General features: G+C 61.7%; 1 protein-coding gene across 1 annotated transcript in view; it reads left to right on the top strand.

Moving 5' to 3' along the window:
- Positions 1-1,011: 1,011 nt before the first annotated feature.
- The window catches only part of Ralgds (ral guanine nucleotide dissociation stimulator), a 42,388-nt gene continuing 26,715 nt past the window's right edge, over positions 1,012-16,684 (top strand). Inside the window, exon 1 of the mRNA XM_048345659.1 lies at positions 1,012-1,114. Coding sequence (XP_048201616.1) covers positions 1,097-1,114 — 18 coding nt within the window. The 5' untranslated portion in view covers positions 1,012-1,096. The remainder of the gene's footprint in view (positions 1,115-16,684) is intronic.

The following is a 16,684-nucleotide window of genomic DNA, read 5'->3' as shown; positions in this document are numbered from 1 at the left end:
TCCATTTCCCCAGGTGACAGTGGGTCCATGATTGAGCATGAGAGGGCATTGCATTGCGAGCCCAGCAAAGCAGGGAGAGAGTGTCCACAGGACTGCGCCCAGCAGGGGTCCTGGCCCATAAGTGAATGATGGGGAAGAGAGATGATGTTCAGTGCACAGGCCCAGACCTCTGACTGTCAGATGTGTGCTGGAAAAGAGGGTGACCCCTAGTCCCCCTCCCCCCCGGGGGGCACAGCCGGTGTGGCCTTCCAGGCCAGTGCCCCTGCTCCCTCCCTGTGAGGCTTCATTCCCAAGTCCCCGGTGACCCACCCCTTCACACCTGCTCTGGCCCAGCTGCAGGGTCCCCTTCTTCCCAGGCTTCCCCCCCCCCCCCCGCACTCCTCACGGGGCTAGGGCGAGGCGTGGGGACCTCAGATTGCCCTGGCCCCGGCCCTCCGCCCAGCTGGGTCCTGCCGGCCGCACTGGGGTGCCACCCGACGACCCGGTGCTGTCCACGTCCGCGCAGGTCAGTCAGCGTCTCCACCCGGCCAAGGCGGCGGTGCCCCGAGGTGCTCCAGGGGTGGGGTGGGGAGCCGCGCGCGCACGCGGGGGCGCGCGGAGGGCGGGGGGGGGGGCGGGGGTCCCGTGCGCGCGCCGCCCGCGGTCCCGCGCAGGCCTCGCGCACGCGCACGCGCGCGCCCGGCCGCGAGCTCCAACCCCGCCTCCCCGCGCGGGGTCGCGCCCGGCCTCGGGGGTGGGGGGGGAGGGCGCGCGCGCACGCGGCGAGGCCCGCCCACGCACCTGCGGCGGCGCCGGGGCGTGGCCACGCTGTCCCCGCCCACCCGGCCCGCGCCCCGGGAGCCCGGGCGGAACCGAGCGGCGGGGCCAGCCAGAGCGGCCGGCGGCGCGGCGCGGCGCGGCGCGGACAATGGGAGGAGCGGCGCGGGCGGCGGCGGCGGCGGCGGCCGCGGAGCCCCGGGCCCGGCGGGGACCCCGCGCGGCCGCGCCATGAGCCCCGCCGCCGAGCGCGCCCCTGCGCCGCCGCGGGCCGAGGCGGGCGGCCTCTGGGAGTCCCGGGCCCCGCCCTGGGGCCGGCGATGAGCTGCCGAGGCCGAGGATGATGGTAGATTGCCAGGTGAGTCCGCGCCGGGCCCGCGGCCTCGGGGGCGGGGGGAGCCCCGCACCCGGCCCGCCCGGGGAGGGAGCCCGCGCCGCGGCCACGCAGAGCGCGCTGACGCAGTTCCGCGCCCCACCGCCCTGGCACGACCGGGAAACTGAGGCTAGGGGAGAGGCCGGGGCTGGCGTCCCGCGGGTGGGCAGGGTTCGACCCGCCCGCGGCGTTTGCGCTGGGAAGGAGAGGCCCTGGGGGTTCCCTGCCCGACCCCCGCCCCCGCGTGCGGGGCCCTCTCCGCGGGCGTCCGCGCGCCGCGCACACACCCACTCACGCACACGACTCGGGAGGTATGCGAAAGGCGGGACCGCGGCGGTGACTGGGGGAGCGGGGAGAAGTCCGACTCTGCTCCGCCTTGTGGGGTGGGGGGGGGAGGCGTCCAGTCACCTAGCAACCTGCCCGGGGGGGCGGGGGCCTTGCCCCGAAGGGAGAGCCCCGCCAGGCTGGTGGGCAGACGGTGCGGGGACCGTATCAGGAGTCCCCAGGGTCAGCCTGGCCTAGGCCACGCCTGGAAGAGGACAGGCGGGGTGTGGGGGGGGGGGGGCGGGTCTGGCGTCCACAGCTCTGGGCACCGGAGCTAAGGCACCAGATCCTAAGGCACTAAGAATCAGCATCCTTCCTTCACGTGCCAGGGTCTCCAAGGACAGAATGCCTCCCTTTGCTCCTCTACAAATTGGGGTGCTCGGCTTTGCGGCCTCCAGGGGTCCCAGAGGCATGCCCTTGGCTCCCTGTCAATGACTTACTGCCCACCAAGGCCTTAGGAAAATGCTTTCTTCTTTCTCCCTGGAGGACTTTGTAGGCAAGAGCAGTCTGGGGGACAGGATCTGCCTGGGTCATGCAGAGGGTTTTAGAGCCATGGAGCAGCGCTCCTCCGGGGTTCAAGGATGAGACCTTCCTTTGGGGGAAGGAACGGGTCCTTTCTCTGCAAGTGAGGCCCTGGCCGGGTGGCCTTTTAAGTGAACGGAATGTCCTAAAGCCCGCAGAGGGGAGAAGGGAGAGGAAACCAAGCAACGCTTCCTTCCTTCCGAGGTCTTCCTCGTTACTTCTGGAACCTGTGGGTCCGGCTCCTTTACCCCTTTGGGGCCGGGGAGAGTAGCTACCATGACAACATCCAAACAAAGGTGTATGTTTTGTTTTCTGGGTTTCTTGCCTGGGACTGCAGTGCTGTTGATGGCCACTGGGGGAAGCAGTGCTCCTGTGGCCATTAGAACAAGTGGAGTCCCCCGGGGCCCTGAGACACCCCCCCACCCCAGGTGGTCATCCTCGGTGTGTCCTTCTCCCCATCCAATCAGACTTCCCATCATACGCATTCCCCTGCGAGTTCAGAGGAGGGGAACCCCCCACACACACCTTACCTCACTCAGCTCCAGGGTGTGACTGTGGAAGTGACCGCTGCCAGTGGACCCTTGCCCCCCCAGGGTGTTCCCAGATGGAGATTCACAGAGGCGCTAATTCTCCCCTGGTGTATGATGCCATCCCCCTGCCCCAGCTGACTGCCACAGACATCGATGAGGTCACTGTTTTTGTGGTGTGGGGCACATTTCAAGGCCTGCTCAGACAAGGTCTCTGCCCCCAGGCCTCTCAGGAGTCTGACGCTGTGGCCTCCACTGACATTCCCCTGGGAAGCTCATTCTGGGTTTATCAGGACGCTCTAGTTTGGGCCTCCATTTCCCTCTGGCTGTTGGGTCCTTTGCCATGTGGGCGTCTCATGACATAAGAATCTCCTTCCCCCAGAGGGGAGTCCACGATGAGTGGGGGAACGCACAAGAGAAAAAAACCAGTTAGAGAGCAGGTCAGTTTTCTGTGTACCTTTGTAGTGAGCTCATGTCCCTTTTGATGAATTTTATAGGTTAGAAGCCAGTCACTAAATCCAGTCCCCCTTAGGCCGTAAGGAGTGGATTACTCAGAGACTTGTGTCCCAGGAGGGAGGGGTCACTGGGAGCCATTGTGGGAACCACGAGCCACGTGGGCTGAGATAGAGACTTGGGGATGGGGGATGAGCTGGTGCATGACAACACCTGACTTGGCTGACTTTTCTACTGCTTGTGGTGCAGACCAGGAAATGAGATCAGGAGAGGAAATGACTATCCCCAGAGCACACCAGAGCCAGGCCTGTTTTGAGTTGTATTCTACGCCACGTCCCACCCCCCTCTCAGTTTTTGCATGAGCCACAGGTGACCTGGGGTTATCTCTCAGGCACCACATATACCATGTGTTGAAGCAGACACTAGAATGTGCACTTGGGAGACTGGGCAGGATCTAAGAGGTACAATGACCAGTTTAGGTCACAGAACTGGTCAGAGAGAGGAGGTTTCAAGCTGAGAGTAGGAAAATCAAATACACAGTGGCCTGACCACCCGGAGGCTCGTCCTTGGGCAGCCCCGCAACCTCTCCCACAATCCCTGCTCCTTTCACTGCTCTCCCTTGACTGTGCTGATACTGGGGCTTGAACTCAGAGCCGTAGTGCTCTCTATCAGCTTTTACACTCAAAACTGCACACTATTTTTTTTTTTTTTTGGCCAGTCCTGGGGCTTGGACTCAGGGCCTGAGCACTGTCCCTGGCTTCTTTTTTGCTCAAGGCTAGCACTCTGCCACTTGAGCCACAGCACCGCTTCTGGCCGTTTTCTGTATATGTGGTGCTGGGGAATTGAACCTAGGGCCATGTGTATCCGAGGCAGGCACTCTTGCCACTAGGCTATATCCCCAGCCCCACTTCTGGCTTTTTGCTGGTTAATTGGAGGTAAAAACTTCAAGGGTTTGCTTATTCTCAGACTGGCTTTGAACCACAGTCCTCAGAGATCAACCTCATGTTAATAGGTGCAAGCCACCCATTCCTAGCATCCCTTGATTTTTTTAAGCATGTTTGAATATGGACAAAGTAGCAAAGGAGAGAATCTATCCATTCATTCAGTTGGAGGACATTTCTGGGGCCAAGGCCATGCCAGAGGGAGGCAGTAAAGGAGAGCTCTGGAAGGTTGTTGGGAACGGGTATGTATTGGCCAACTGGGGAATGTGTGGACACAGATCTGGAAAGAGGGGTCCTCTGGGCAGCTTGATTTGAGGAGGGGTACGTGATGGTGACCTGAAGTACGACAGCCTGATGTCTGTTGTCCGTGTATCCTCTGGCTGCTGTAATAACATGCTCTGTCCTGAGTGACCACACACCATAAGATCTGAGAGTGTCAGCAGGGCAGTGATCTCTAGAAGACCCTAGGAAATGACCCCTCTGCTCCCTGCAGCTGTGGTGATTGCTGGCAATCCTTAGTTGTACATCCTCATAAACACAGCATTCCTGGCTTTACCCCTGTCTTTACATGGCTGCCTGTGTGTGTCTGCATCCAGTTTTCCCCTGATTACAAGGCCACCCAGTTACCCAAAACCCCAAGCACCTGGTGTCCGTGAGGCAGATCCGTCCCAATACCACAGTTACAGGCTGAATATCCGAGAAGACTATTTCCATATGCTATCACCATCGTGGGTGGCAGGGACACAGTTTAACCTGGAACAGTGGTGTTGGGACGGATCTGCTGCACGTACACCAGGTACCTGGCGGGCTGGGGGATATAAAACAGAACATAGATAGCATCCAGCTAGGATGAGAACCTGGCCTGCTCCCTGGGCTTGGCGGCTCCAGCGGCAGCACCAGTAGGTGGCGCTGTGACCCCCTGGTGCAATCAATCGCCCAGCACCAGCACTGAGCTGCCTCAGACAAAGGTCTTACCTGGTTGGGCTGGAGATGCCGCTGACTATAAACAGGTCCAGAGCACATTCGTTTCCAGGGTGACACACACTGAAGGAAATCAAACCAGGCAGGGGCCTCAGGGTGGTAGTGGGTGCGGGGGTGGGGAAGACCAGCAGGGATAGCGCCCGTCAGAAGTTTGCATTCCCTTCCATTCCTTCCTCTCCAGGGGCCCCTGGGGTCAGATTACTCCTGAGGTTTCCTGCCCGCTCTCCTGTTGCTGCAGCCCCAGGGCACAGGTCTGGAGGCCCCACAGAAGGCAGCTGTCAATAGCGGGTGAACTGCCTGTGAGGGCATGAATGGGAGAGTCCTTTCCACAGAGAGTGTCCCCAAGGGGGTAGCACACCTGATAGGACTCGGGACCTTTCTCATTGCCACCTCCCTCCACCCCTGCCCTTCCAAGCCTCTTTGGGCCTGGCTACCACTCGGCCTCTGGTGCCTGGTGGTTGAGAGTAGCTCACCGGTTGAGTCAGGTTCGCGGACGGCTCTGCACACCGGGCTTGTGTGGCCCCCACCGCACCCCTGTTGAGGAGCAAGGCACAGGAGGAAGACAGGAGCAGAGGTGTCGCGCGGGCAGCAGGTCTGACGGAGATGTGGGTGGGGAGGGAGCCTCGGGACCTCTGCTCTGCTGCGGCCCTGGGGCCCCACACCAGGGAGGCGCTGTGTTCTGCAGTTGCTCCGGACCACGCATGTCCCTCACCATGTCCATCCGTGGGCCCGGCCGTGTCCCACGGCATCTCTACGAGACAGGGACTCTGGTACCTGGCCCTGGGAGGGGAAGAGGCTCCCATGCAAGGTAGTGGCAAGTCCCATGCACTCCTTACCATTGGCAGACTAGTCCAGGAGGGGCCAGGCCCTAGGGCTGGGGCCACATTCCTTCTGATTATAGTGGGTTTCCAAATAGGGCTGGGCAGGCGGAGCTGGGCGGGGCTAACGCACCCCCCACGCCCTCCTCCACCACCACCACCCTGCCCATCCCCAAGGTAGTTAGCTGTGGGACTGAGACATAAACAAACCCTAGGAGCCCTTCCGTCCTCTTCCTGCTGTAATGAAGGCCTCCAACTCTGAGCTCCGATGCTCTTGGGTTTTGAGCCTCATAGTCTTGTCTTTGCCGGGTATGGTGGTGAACACCTCTAACCCCCGCCCCCCCGCTTGGGGAGCTTAGGCAGAAGAATTGAGAGTTTGAGGCCAGCCTGGCTACATAGTGAGACCCTAGCTCAAAAAATAATAATAAATAAATGAAAAGGAGCTTTCTCTTAGGGCCTAGGCTGGTTGGGCCCCGCTGGGGGTGGGGTGAGGTTAGCTTATGGACCCTCAATGTACCTCTCAGGGCAGGGCCCCCCACACACAGCCAAACCAGACTGAAAGAGTAGAGAGGAAAGGGTATGGGAAGTGCTGTGGCATTCCCCCTAAAAACGACAAGCCTGCGAGGGAAGGAGGGTTCCCATGGCAACCTGGAACAGTTGCTTGGCAACTGCAGGTCCCCAAAATACTTGCCTGCAGGCAGGCTTGGGCTCTGGGCTTTCCCATGGCCTGAGGGTGGCCCTTAGTTCTGAATTTGCTCCAGGGCTTCTCATGGTTGATTCCTCTCCTCCCCCGCCCCCCTCAGGAAAGCCCAGCACCCCCAGGATTGTTCCTGAGGGAAACCCCAGTCCACTCTGCGTTGCCCCACCCTGTCAGCCTGGAATAAGGCCAGTCCCCTAGCAACCAAAGCCATTTCCTGGATACCTGAGTGACAGTTGACAGTCACCCAATGTCAGAGAACTCAAGAGTTAGTCTTAGAGATGTGGCTTGGTGCCAGCCAGGCAGGGAGAGGGAAGCGTGGTGCTTACAAACACCTTGCAGCCACTGACTGGCTCCCTGGCCCCTGGCAAGGTGGCACAGAGGTATGCCAAGCATGTAGGGCCCCTGGAATTGGGGGCTTGTGTTCTGGGCCTGTGTTCTGAGACCTACTAGCCAAGTGACCCTGGCAGGAGCTTCTTTCTCCTTAGCTCAGTTTCCCCATTTGTGGCCCATCCACACCTCTGCCCCTGGGTTCCCCATCCATGCTGGGGTCTGGCTGGTCTGTTGTTTGGGGCCCTCGTGGCTTGCAGGTCTTTCTCTGGTGAGGCCCCTGATCTCGGGTGCAGCAGCTACAGAGCAGAGCACCTGGGCTGCAACCCCAGCTCAGGGCTTCATATTGGGTGTCCTGGAATAAGCACTGAACCCCTCTGGTCCCTGCTGTGTTCCCCCTTCCTCCCCACAAAGCACCTGGCCAGTCCGTGTTGTCCTGAGGATGGAGGATCTGACCCTGTAGACCCTCAGCGCTGGCTCAGTTTGTGGGTCCTGGCCCTGCACACTGCTGAGAGCTGAAGAAGATGGGGGCGGGGGGCTGGGGAGGGCACAGTGGAGTCCACCACCACAGGAAAGGACCAGAAAGCAGAGGGGGAGACTGAGACGGGGCCGGCAGGGCCAGTAGGCAGGGTGGATGTCAGAGGCGAGAAGGTAACCGTCTCTGGGCATGGCAGTGAGGGGTGTAGGAAATGTTTCTTGGTGCTCTGAGGAGTCAAGTCTCCAGAAATCTGACCTTGACCATTCTCACGTCGAGACCTTGGGTGACCTTGAACTGTATAGCCCTTGCTGGGCTCCCACCTCTGGAGTTGGGGGAGAGGGGCTGGTGCAGTGTCCTGGTGCCTGGTCCCTGTGTTCCCCTTAGGGACCGTGGTGAGGCTCAAACGGAGGCCTTGGCCAGCGGGCAGAGGGGCACAGAGGCCTGACTGGCCCCGGCCGCGGCAAGCTACCTGGAGCTGCCTGTATTTCCGCGGAATGTCCCCAGCTCAGCGGTCCCAGGAGGACGCAGCGGGGCAGGAAGCAGCCTGAGAGCGTAGCCCCCATCCTCTACCGCCCACCAGTGACACCCCGACACACAGACCCCAGGACCGCACTGACTCACCCCACCACCCTCCTTCCTGCCTTCTGGGCTGAGTCCAGACTTGGGCTCCAGCTATGGTGAGGAAAGAGATGGAGCAAAGACCCCTAACCAGTGACCCGTCCAGAGTCCAGGAACTTTCCCTCCTCTTCCCCTCCGCCCCTCTCTCCCCACTCCAGGCTCCAGCTTGACCCCAGATACCTCCCCCTGGGGGCGGGGGAGGTGATGCCTTTTTCCTATAAACATGGAGATTGCGCTGGAGAAGTGGGAGGGGGGTGTTGGAGCCCTTGGGGGCTCCATTCCTAAGGTGCTCCTGCTCCACCCTTGCAGACGAGCCAGGCCCTGATAGTCTCAATCTTCTGTCCTCTGCCCCAAGGGAACCGCAGCCCTGGGGGAGGCGGCTGGGGAGGTGAGTCTGGAATTGGTTGGGGGTGGGCCAGGCTTGTACCCGGTAGGTTCCTTATTTCTGAGCCTTGGGAGCTCCAACAGGACACCGGCTGGCCCTCCCCGGTGCCAGAGAATGTCCGTCCGGCCCCCTGTGTCCAAAGCCCATGGCCGCATGGCCCTTGGGGACCGGGACACACGTTCAGCCCAGAGTTGATTCCACAGGTTTTTCCAGAAGAACCCAGATGAGTTGAGAAAATGTCCCAGGCTATTTCAGGAGTCCCACCTGGGTCCCCCGCTTCTCTGAAGCCAGGTTCAGGTCCCAGACTTTACAGCTGGCTCAGCTTCGGGGTTCGGGGTGAGGCAGCTCATCTGGCCCGAAGCCCTGAGCAGTCAGAGAGGTCACCGAGCCAGGTGGTGTCCTGTGGGGAAGGCTGAGCTGGCAGTGCCTGCCGGGGCCCAGGCCCCTGGCCCCTGGCTTTAGATACTTCAGATTCTTTGGGTTTCCAAGAGGAGTTTCCTTCCCAGCTTTTGGGCTCAGGAAGCCCCTGCAGGAGCCTGTCCCCCCGCCCCCGCCTTCTTAGCATCTCTGTTCTAGCTACTAGGTGCAAGCACTGGGGAGAGTGCTGTCTGATCACACCCCCTCCTTGTCGGACAGATGCACGGGGGAGAGGCCTGGGGCCTGTAAGAGTCAGGCTGCACCTCCTGTCTCATGACAGCTGTTGGGTAGTGTGTGTGTGTGTGTGTGTGTGTGTGTGTGTGTGTGTCTGTCTGTCTGTCTGTCTGTCTGTCTGTCTGTCTGTGTTGGGACTTTGAGGTGCCCATGCCCACATTTGTGTGTGACTACTTGCTCTGGTGGATGGCGTGCTGGTGGCGTGCAGTCCTGGGCCGAGCAAGCTCACGTGGGAAGGGAGCGCGCTCACGTGGGAAGGGAGCGCGCTCACGTAGGGCAGCTTACTTTGCCCGAGCCTTGAACATGAGGATCCTAGTGCTCCCAGCGGGCGCCTGTCAAGTTTTCTCCTCTGTGAGTGGGTTGATAACCGTGCCTGACTCAGGGTTGTGGTGCCGGGAAATGCTGGTCACAGTGCCTGGCAGGCAGTCCCTTTACTATCAGAAAGTGGCACGGGGCAGCAGCTCCCGAGGGCCCAGACAGGTGTGGGCGCCCGCTGTCCTCTTACCCGGCATCCCGGGTCGGACAGGCGGAGGCAGAACGGAGCAGAGGCCTGCGTTTTGCCTTCGGGGGAGAAACCAAGGAAGGAGCGAAGTCCAGGGGTTGGCAGAGGGACAGCAGGTGGCAGGAGGCTGGGACAAAGCAGGGCCATTCAGCTCTGGGGCCCTGGAAACCCGAGGCCCTGCCCCTCCCCTCCCACCCCCCACCTGGAGGAACTTCCTTGCTGGAAAAGAACTGTGGGAAAGAGGGCAGCGGGCACGGCCCCGACGCCTCCCTCCTGGCAGCCCGCTGGAGCCCTGAGCCCTCTCCAGAGGCCAGGCACCTCGGCGGTCCCCTTCTCAAAGGGCAGCCCGGCTTCCCAGGCCCAGGCCACCGACTGACTGGTGGCAGCCCCGGGCACGCAGTGTTCCTGGCACAGCAGGCGGCCTCCTGCGCCACAACGGCCCGTTTGTCCTCGTTTTCCTGGGTGACCGGGGCCTGCCAGGCACAGGGGCCTGTCTGTGGGCTCAGCCTCCCCAGGCCTTGGCTACGCTTCCGGGAGGGGCTTCTCTGCCCAAGCCATGCCCCACCAGGTCAGCCTCTCCTTACCCAGTGAGCAGGAATTACTCCTGGCCAGGAACGTAAGAGCGGGAGACTCCCCGTGACGAACCTGAGCTGAGCTGGCAGCTAGGGCAGGCTGGCCTCTGGGAACCCCGAGGCTCCTACTTCTAAGAAAAGAGACTTCTGCTCTCAGAAAGCCTGGCCGCCTGCTCCAGCCTCCCCGGCCCGGCCGGCCTTCCTCCGGCCTCAGTGCTCAGCCTCACCCTCAGGAAGGCCCTGGGATGGGAGCTGGGAGGGTAGAGACCCTGCTCCCTCCGGCTTCTCTCCCGCCTCACCACCTCCTCCGGGCAGAATTCCTCATCCTCTCCCCAAGCTCCAGGAGCCATCTGGGCCATCAGGTCTGCCTGTCCATGCAGGTATTCATTGAGAGCTCGCGGGGATCCATTCACCAGGGGCCAGAGCCCTTGCGCCCAAGGAGCTCCCGTCCAGCCCCATACCCCGTCCAGTTTAAAGGGGGGCAGGGATGTGAGTTGGAGCACCGGTCCCCGCCCCCCCCCCCCCGCCCTGGTCTGGCATGTATGCCGGGGAAGGGTTCTAAAAGCTCACTTGCGGCCGGGTGCCATTCTGGGCACTCGGTACAGATGAGCAAATAGCTCTTCCCAAGCTCACCTGGCCTGTTTATTCTACAGCAATTCACCTTCCGACATGGGTTTCGAGTTACAGGAGGTATAGCTACGAGGACCATGGCCTAAGCCTGGCTCCTGGCAAAAATTCAAGACCCTATTCAAAGAATAAGTAAAGCAAAACAGAGCTAGGGGGTGTGGCTCAAGTGGTAGAGCACCTGAGGTCCTGAGTTCAATCCTCTGTAGCGCAGAATTGAGAAAAAGCAAAGCAGAGAATGTGTGTTTCTTTTCCTTCCTGTGCCTCAGGTCAGAGGTGGCCTCGCCAGTCTTGTTCCCTGTCGTGTCTCAGCCCTTGGTAGTGCCAGGCACCGAGTAAGTGCTCAGGAAACTCCTGCCAGCAGGCCGGGTGATCAGAACTGGGGCTCTGGGCCCCGGGGCCTTCAGACGGTGTGGACTTCAAGTTGTTACCCTTTCTCAAATTAACAGGGACAGCCGCAGCCCTGGTTCCTGGCCACTGGGGGTGCGAGGCTACTGGGGTTGCCATATTTTGAACATGGGGTACCTACCAGGCCCTGTCCTGAGTGTGTCCAGCGCACCCTATCTGAAGTGGGGAGTGGCCCCACTAGTGAGCCAGGACCAGGGCTCAAGAGCCACCTGCCCAGCCTTCCTCCGCTTCCCCTAGCCAGTGTGTGACGGACTGGGGTCTGGATTCCTTCCTGCCCAATGCCTAGTGCTCTGCTGCAACTCTAATCCTTCCAGTTGGGTAGGGGGCACCTTGGGGGAGGGGCTCCTTGAGAGGCAGGCTTGGGGTGTAGGGGGAGGGGCTGCCCTGTCTGGCCTGGAAACCTGTAGAAGGTGGGGCAGGACCCGGGTCTGGGATCCAGGGCTGAGAGGAAGAGGGGAACCAGGGAGGCCTATAGCAAGTACCGTCCTCCCAAGGGCCCAGGCCTGAGCAGGTGACCCTGTGCCGTACCCCCTCAGAGGTCCCCCAGGCCCACTCCCATCTCAGGAGCCCCTGAGACAGTGCCCTACCCATAGAGGGGCGTTCAGGAGGACGAAGCCACCTCCCTGGGCCCTTTGTGGAAACCAGGGATGTCAGGAATGCCAGCGCAGAACCAGCCGAGACTCGAACTGTTGGCTTTGCTGAGTGAGTGGCTATGGGCGAGTTTGGGGCCGTGTCCTTGCTTCTGTCCCCAGCCCCTCCGCCTCTCACATCACCGTGAGGATCTGCCGTCCACACGGTCATGACTCCAGGTTAGGGGTGGTGGTGAACAGAGCCCCAAGCCTGAGCCTCCCAGCGACAAGTTGTCACCCGGCCCTGCGTCCGTCAGTGCTGCCAGGCACAGCCCTCCTTGTAAAAGCAAGCAGCCCTCCCTGCCGGCCAGGCGCTCCTTGGCCTATGCGTGGCCTGGGCACTGGCATGTTTTCTGGTCGTTTTCTGACTGCAGCCATGTGGTTTGCCCTCTCTGTGCCTTGATGTTCTCAGCTTTACCATGGAGGTGTGACTGTGGCTTCATCCAGCTGCCAGATGACTGTAGGAACATGGTTTGTCCTTACCTAAGAGATGCTAGAGGCAGAGCCTGGCTGGGCCCGGGAGGGGAGTGGGCGGGGCAGGAGCTTCAGGAGCTGTTCTGCCTCCAGGGTGGCTAACTGTGGGTGATCGTTGCCTTTGGGCTGTGGGGTGCAGATGTTGAAGTGTTCTGATCCCCGAGCTTCTCAGCTCTTCGTGAAAGCTAGGGGGTAGGGGAAGGTGACAAGAAGTTGCTGCTGGCAACCCCAGAGCCAAAGGAGATCCAAAGCCAGGCCTGCCCCTGCCTCCAGCCCCCTGCCCCTGGCCTGAGGCTGCCGGCTGTGCGGGGCCGGCCCCCAGCAGAACCAGCCTGCCCCGAGTTAGGTGAGCCGATGACAGGGCTGCCTTCCCAGAAATGACGGGGAGCGCTAGGCCCAGGCAAAAAACCCATCTCAGGTCAGCAGGCAACAGGAAAGAGGAGCACAGCAGCCCAGGCTCAGCTTCCTGGACAGGATGTTGTGTAGATAAACCCCTCAGAGGAGTCACCACTGGGCCGGCTGAGTCATGGCTCCTAGCGACAGGCCACTCGTGTTTATAAACAATGGGTTCGCACCCAGCCAGGGCCTGCTGGCACCTGTGAGGAGCCAAGAGACCACTCAGACGCAGCCTCCCCCTTCCCCTAGCGGCCGCTGCCTGGGCCGCGGGGGCCAGCGTAGGCCACCCGCCTTCGGGTGCCCAAGCCAGAATGCGGGTCAGGTGCATTGTCCAGGGCCACCTGGCACTGCGGGCAAAGCATCCTGGGATGTCACGGGAGGTGTGGAGGGAGTGCCGCCCGAGCCTCGCCGGAGCCCACCGGGGAGGGAGGGGGATGAGCCCAGCTCTGCAGACAGCCCAGAGCCCTGCTTGGTTCCAGGCAGTGACAGTGATGCGGTAGGTCATGTGGTGACCAGGAGTGGCCGGGAACAAAGGCTTGCTCTCCCCCACGCTGGCAGGCTGGGGGCTGGGCGGGGATGGACCACGTGGACAGGAGGAGGGGCGGTGCCGGCCGGCCTCCCTCCCTCCCTCCCTCCCTCCCCTGGCTCCGCCTCCTGGGGCTCCCACATTGCTGAGCAGCAGCTGGTCCTGGGGCTGGGATGGACCTGGCTGTGAGTCAGGCTTCGGCCTTCCAGCCCTTCCCAGCTGGTGTCCTGGGGTAGCCCTGCCCCGCCCCGCCCCGCCCTGCCGGGAAAGGAGTAGCTCCGGGACCTGGCCTTACAGCCAGGCTAGACGCCAGGGCCGGAAGGGGAGGTGTGGGGCACCGGCCGAGGAAGCTGGGTTCGAGTGGGGTATTGATTAGAACAAGAAGCTCAGCTCCCGGGAGGTGCGCGAGCGGCCGGTGCCCCCCGTCCGCGGCATTGCACGCAGCAGCCCGAGGGCATCTCCCCTCCGGGAGCCACAGCCCCCAGCTGTCTTGTTGTTGGTCTAGTCTGAGTCCAGTTTTGGTGAGGAGCCTCCTGCCTCTGCCTCTGGAGGAGCTGAGATTGCAGGCGTGTGCCATCTGTCTTGCCCAGGCCTGGGAACCGCACACGCGCTGAGCTCCTCCGAAGCCTGTCTTCCCCATGAGCCCGCGGCGGCTTCCGCAGCCTCCGCTCTGGGCCCAGAAGTCACGCTTTGCAGACAGAGAGACCCGAAGGGCCTCACTGCTGCTAGACCTGTGCCGGCCATGCGCACCCGCCCCAAAGCCAGGCAGCGGGCCGGGCGGGGGCCAGAGCCCAGGCCCCAGGGAGTCAAGGAGTGCTGAGCTGGGTGGCCGGCCTGCTGGAGCTCAGCCTCTGGAAAGAGAGGACCCACTAGAACCTGGCACTCCTGCCACTCCCCTCCCAGGGACAAGGCTGCCCTGAAACGCCCCTTTCTTTGTCTTTGCGTTTACATCCACATACATTCGTGGATTTTGACTGGGTCCACACTCAGCGGCTGTCTGGACTTTGTTCTCCTCAGTGGAGACGGCAAACCTCACCAGCATCCGTGTATCGTGTGCTGGGTATTGGGGTGGTGAGCTCAGATCATGGGTGCACAGCCCCCGCCACCTGCTTGTCAGATCCTCCAGTGCTCTTCTACCAGTCTCACAGGTGAGGAAACCAAGGCCCTCGGGATGCTAAGTCACCGGCCCAGGGTCCCGGAGTCTTTGGAGGACTCAGTCCGTGGATTTGAACCCCATGCTGGCTGGCTCACAGGCCGGTGGGCCTTGCTGTTTTCCTAAGATCAAGGTTGAATGTCCGTGTGTGAGAGGAAGGGTGGGAGGGCCGGAGCGGAGCAGCCGTGATCCCCGTGCTGCTGGAAACAGGAGGAGGAGCGGGCTTTAAACAGGAGACACCGTGCCAGAGCTGAGATTGGAGCAGGGGCCTGGGTTAGACGGAGTCGGAGGCCACCATTCTCTCCCGAGTGAGTAGAACCAGAACAGGCAAAGCAATTTCGGTGACAGAGAGGTGACACTCTGGCTGTGCACTGGTGGCTCATGCCTGCCATTCCAGCTGCTCAGAGGCTGAAGTATGAGGGTCACAGTGCTAGGCTAGCCTGGGTGGAAAACTCCCCGATTCTCTGGTTAATCACCCGAAAGTCAGAAGTGGAGCTGTCGCTTGAGTGGTAGAGCACCAGCCTTGAGCCAAAAGCTAAGGGACAGCACGCATGCCCTGAGTTCAAGCACCAGCACTGGGGCTTTTCCACACACACACACACACGTGTGTGTGCACACAACGCGTCCTGGTTGCACAGTGGGGTGGGAGACGAGGGCAGAAAGTGACTACTATAGCACTCACCTAGCACGTACTCTCTGGCTCAGTTTCTCTGTTGCCTGTCTAGTCTATACCCCCCACCACCACCCCCCCAGATTGCTCTTCCACACCCTGTAGAATCTCCCCACCCTGGAGGCGGCCTCAAGATAGCTCCTTCCAGGAAAGGAGCCCACTGGGTTGCAGCAAACTGCATTCCCACCTTCTCCCCACTCCTACCTCCATCACAGATCAGGAAACTGAGGCCCAAGGAAGAAGGGGGTCCTGCAAGTCCCTCGGGGAGGCCGCACCAAGCCAGGACAGGAACCAGGTCTTGCCCCCAGGCCCTAAGCTGCCTGCTTGGCCAGCCCCCCAGCCCCCCACAAGGCCACCAGAAGAGGATGTGAAATGCTCCGTGGAGCAGGGCGGGGGTGCTGGTGGGACTTGGTGAGGGTGGGATTCGAGGTCTGAGCCACCTCTGCAAGTGCCCCAGGGCCGGATGCCTCTCTTGGGAGGACCCGGCACCCCTGCCCCCTCCTTCCTGCTCTGGTGGTCCTGTGTACCTAGCCCGGTGCCTGCCCCTCGAAGCCCAGCCCAGCCTCCCAGTCCTGCCCCCTTTACGCTGGGATTTCTGGGCTTTGGGGTCAGGTCTCTGAAGGCAGAAACCTCTAGGCACCAGTGAGCCCTGCAGACACGAGGCCTGGCTTCTGTCCCCGAGAGCTTAGGCCCCTGCTTTCCTGGTGTCACACGAGTGTGTCGAACTCAGCCCGGGGCCTTCATCGTTTCAGCAAAATAAGAAAATGTGTCCACTTCCCTGGTGCTGTTTTCTGAGCTTAGACCACTCCCCGTCCTTCCACAGTGTCTTTTCTGGGTTGTTTTTTTTTTTTGGGGGGGGGGGTCGTTGGTAGTGGGGCTTGGACTCTGGGCCTGGGTGCTCAGGTCCCTGAGCTCTTCAGCTCGAGGCTAGCCCTCTACCACTTTAAGCCACAGTGCCACTTCTGGTTTCCCGGTGTTTAATTGGAGATCAGAGTCTCGGGGACTTTCCCGCCTGGTCTGGCTTTGAACTGTGATCCTCAGATCTCAGCCTCCTGAGTAGCTAGGACTGCAGGCGTGAGCCACAGTGCCTGGCTCCACAGTGTCTTTTCTGGCGAGTTGGTAATATGTGGTGGTATGTTCTCTACTTGGTGATGTTCCCAGCAGCAACTCTAGGTTGGTCCTCGATTTAAACTGAAGCCCAGTTCCTGGGTGCCAGGGATGGAGGCCCTCTTTAGAGTCAGTGGCCAGGGAAGGCTTCCAGAATGAGTAAGCCAGGCGGGCCTGCGTCCTCCGCAGCCCAGGCTGGGCGCACACCCAGCAGGTGACTGGGCCTTGTTGAGCCCTCTCTGGACCCGGGTCACTGGCACCTGGACAGCCTTCTGGCTCTAAGACAGGGGCCTGGGGTGTTGGGAGGCGATTGCTGGGCCCCCCCCCCAGAGGAACAGATTGGGGTTGGGGCCACCGTGCCAGCGGGGACAGGGCTCCTCTCGTCCTGGGCTGCCCCACCGCTCGGTACGGGCGGGAATTCCTAGCCTGGCCGTCACAGCAGCAGGTATGACAGCCATGTGCTGACGCCAGGCCTAGGCACTTAGGTGCTCCTCTCCACCGGGGCAGGCAGGGGACAGGCACACTGGCCAGAGACCGGCCAAGGAACCCACTCCCCCCACCGGGCTCCTGCCCTGCCATGGCCCGGGACGCAGGCTGGGCCCCTGCCAGATCCGCCATGCCCAGGGGGAGGAACGGCTCCGTGTTCTTGGCCTGTGTCTCCTTGGTGACTGCCCGGCGCTGGGCCACTGATCGCCGCGCCCACCGTGCCAGTCTCCGCACCCCGCCGCCGCCGCCGCCACCTTGGCCGGCCCCCCTGCTGTCACCAGCC

The sequence above is a fragment of the Perognathus longimembris genome, chromosome 1, assembly GCF_023159225.1.
Source record: "Perognathus longimembris pacificus isolate PPM17 chromosome 1, ASM2315922v1, whole genome shotgun sequence".
In the NCBI taxonomy this organism is placed as follows: Eukaryota; Metazoa; Chordata; class Mammalia; order Rodentia; family Heteromyidae; genus Perognathus; species Perognathus longimembris.
The sequence above is the reverse complement of the archived record's forward strand: the minus strand, read 5'-3'. Positions and strand labels throughout refer to the sequence as shown.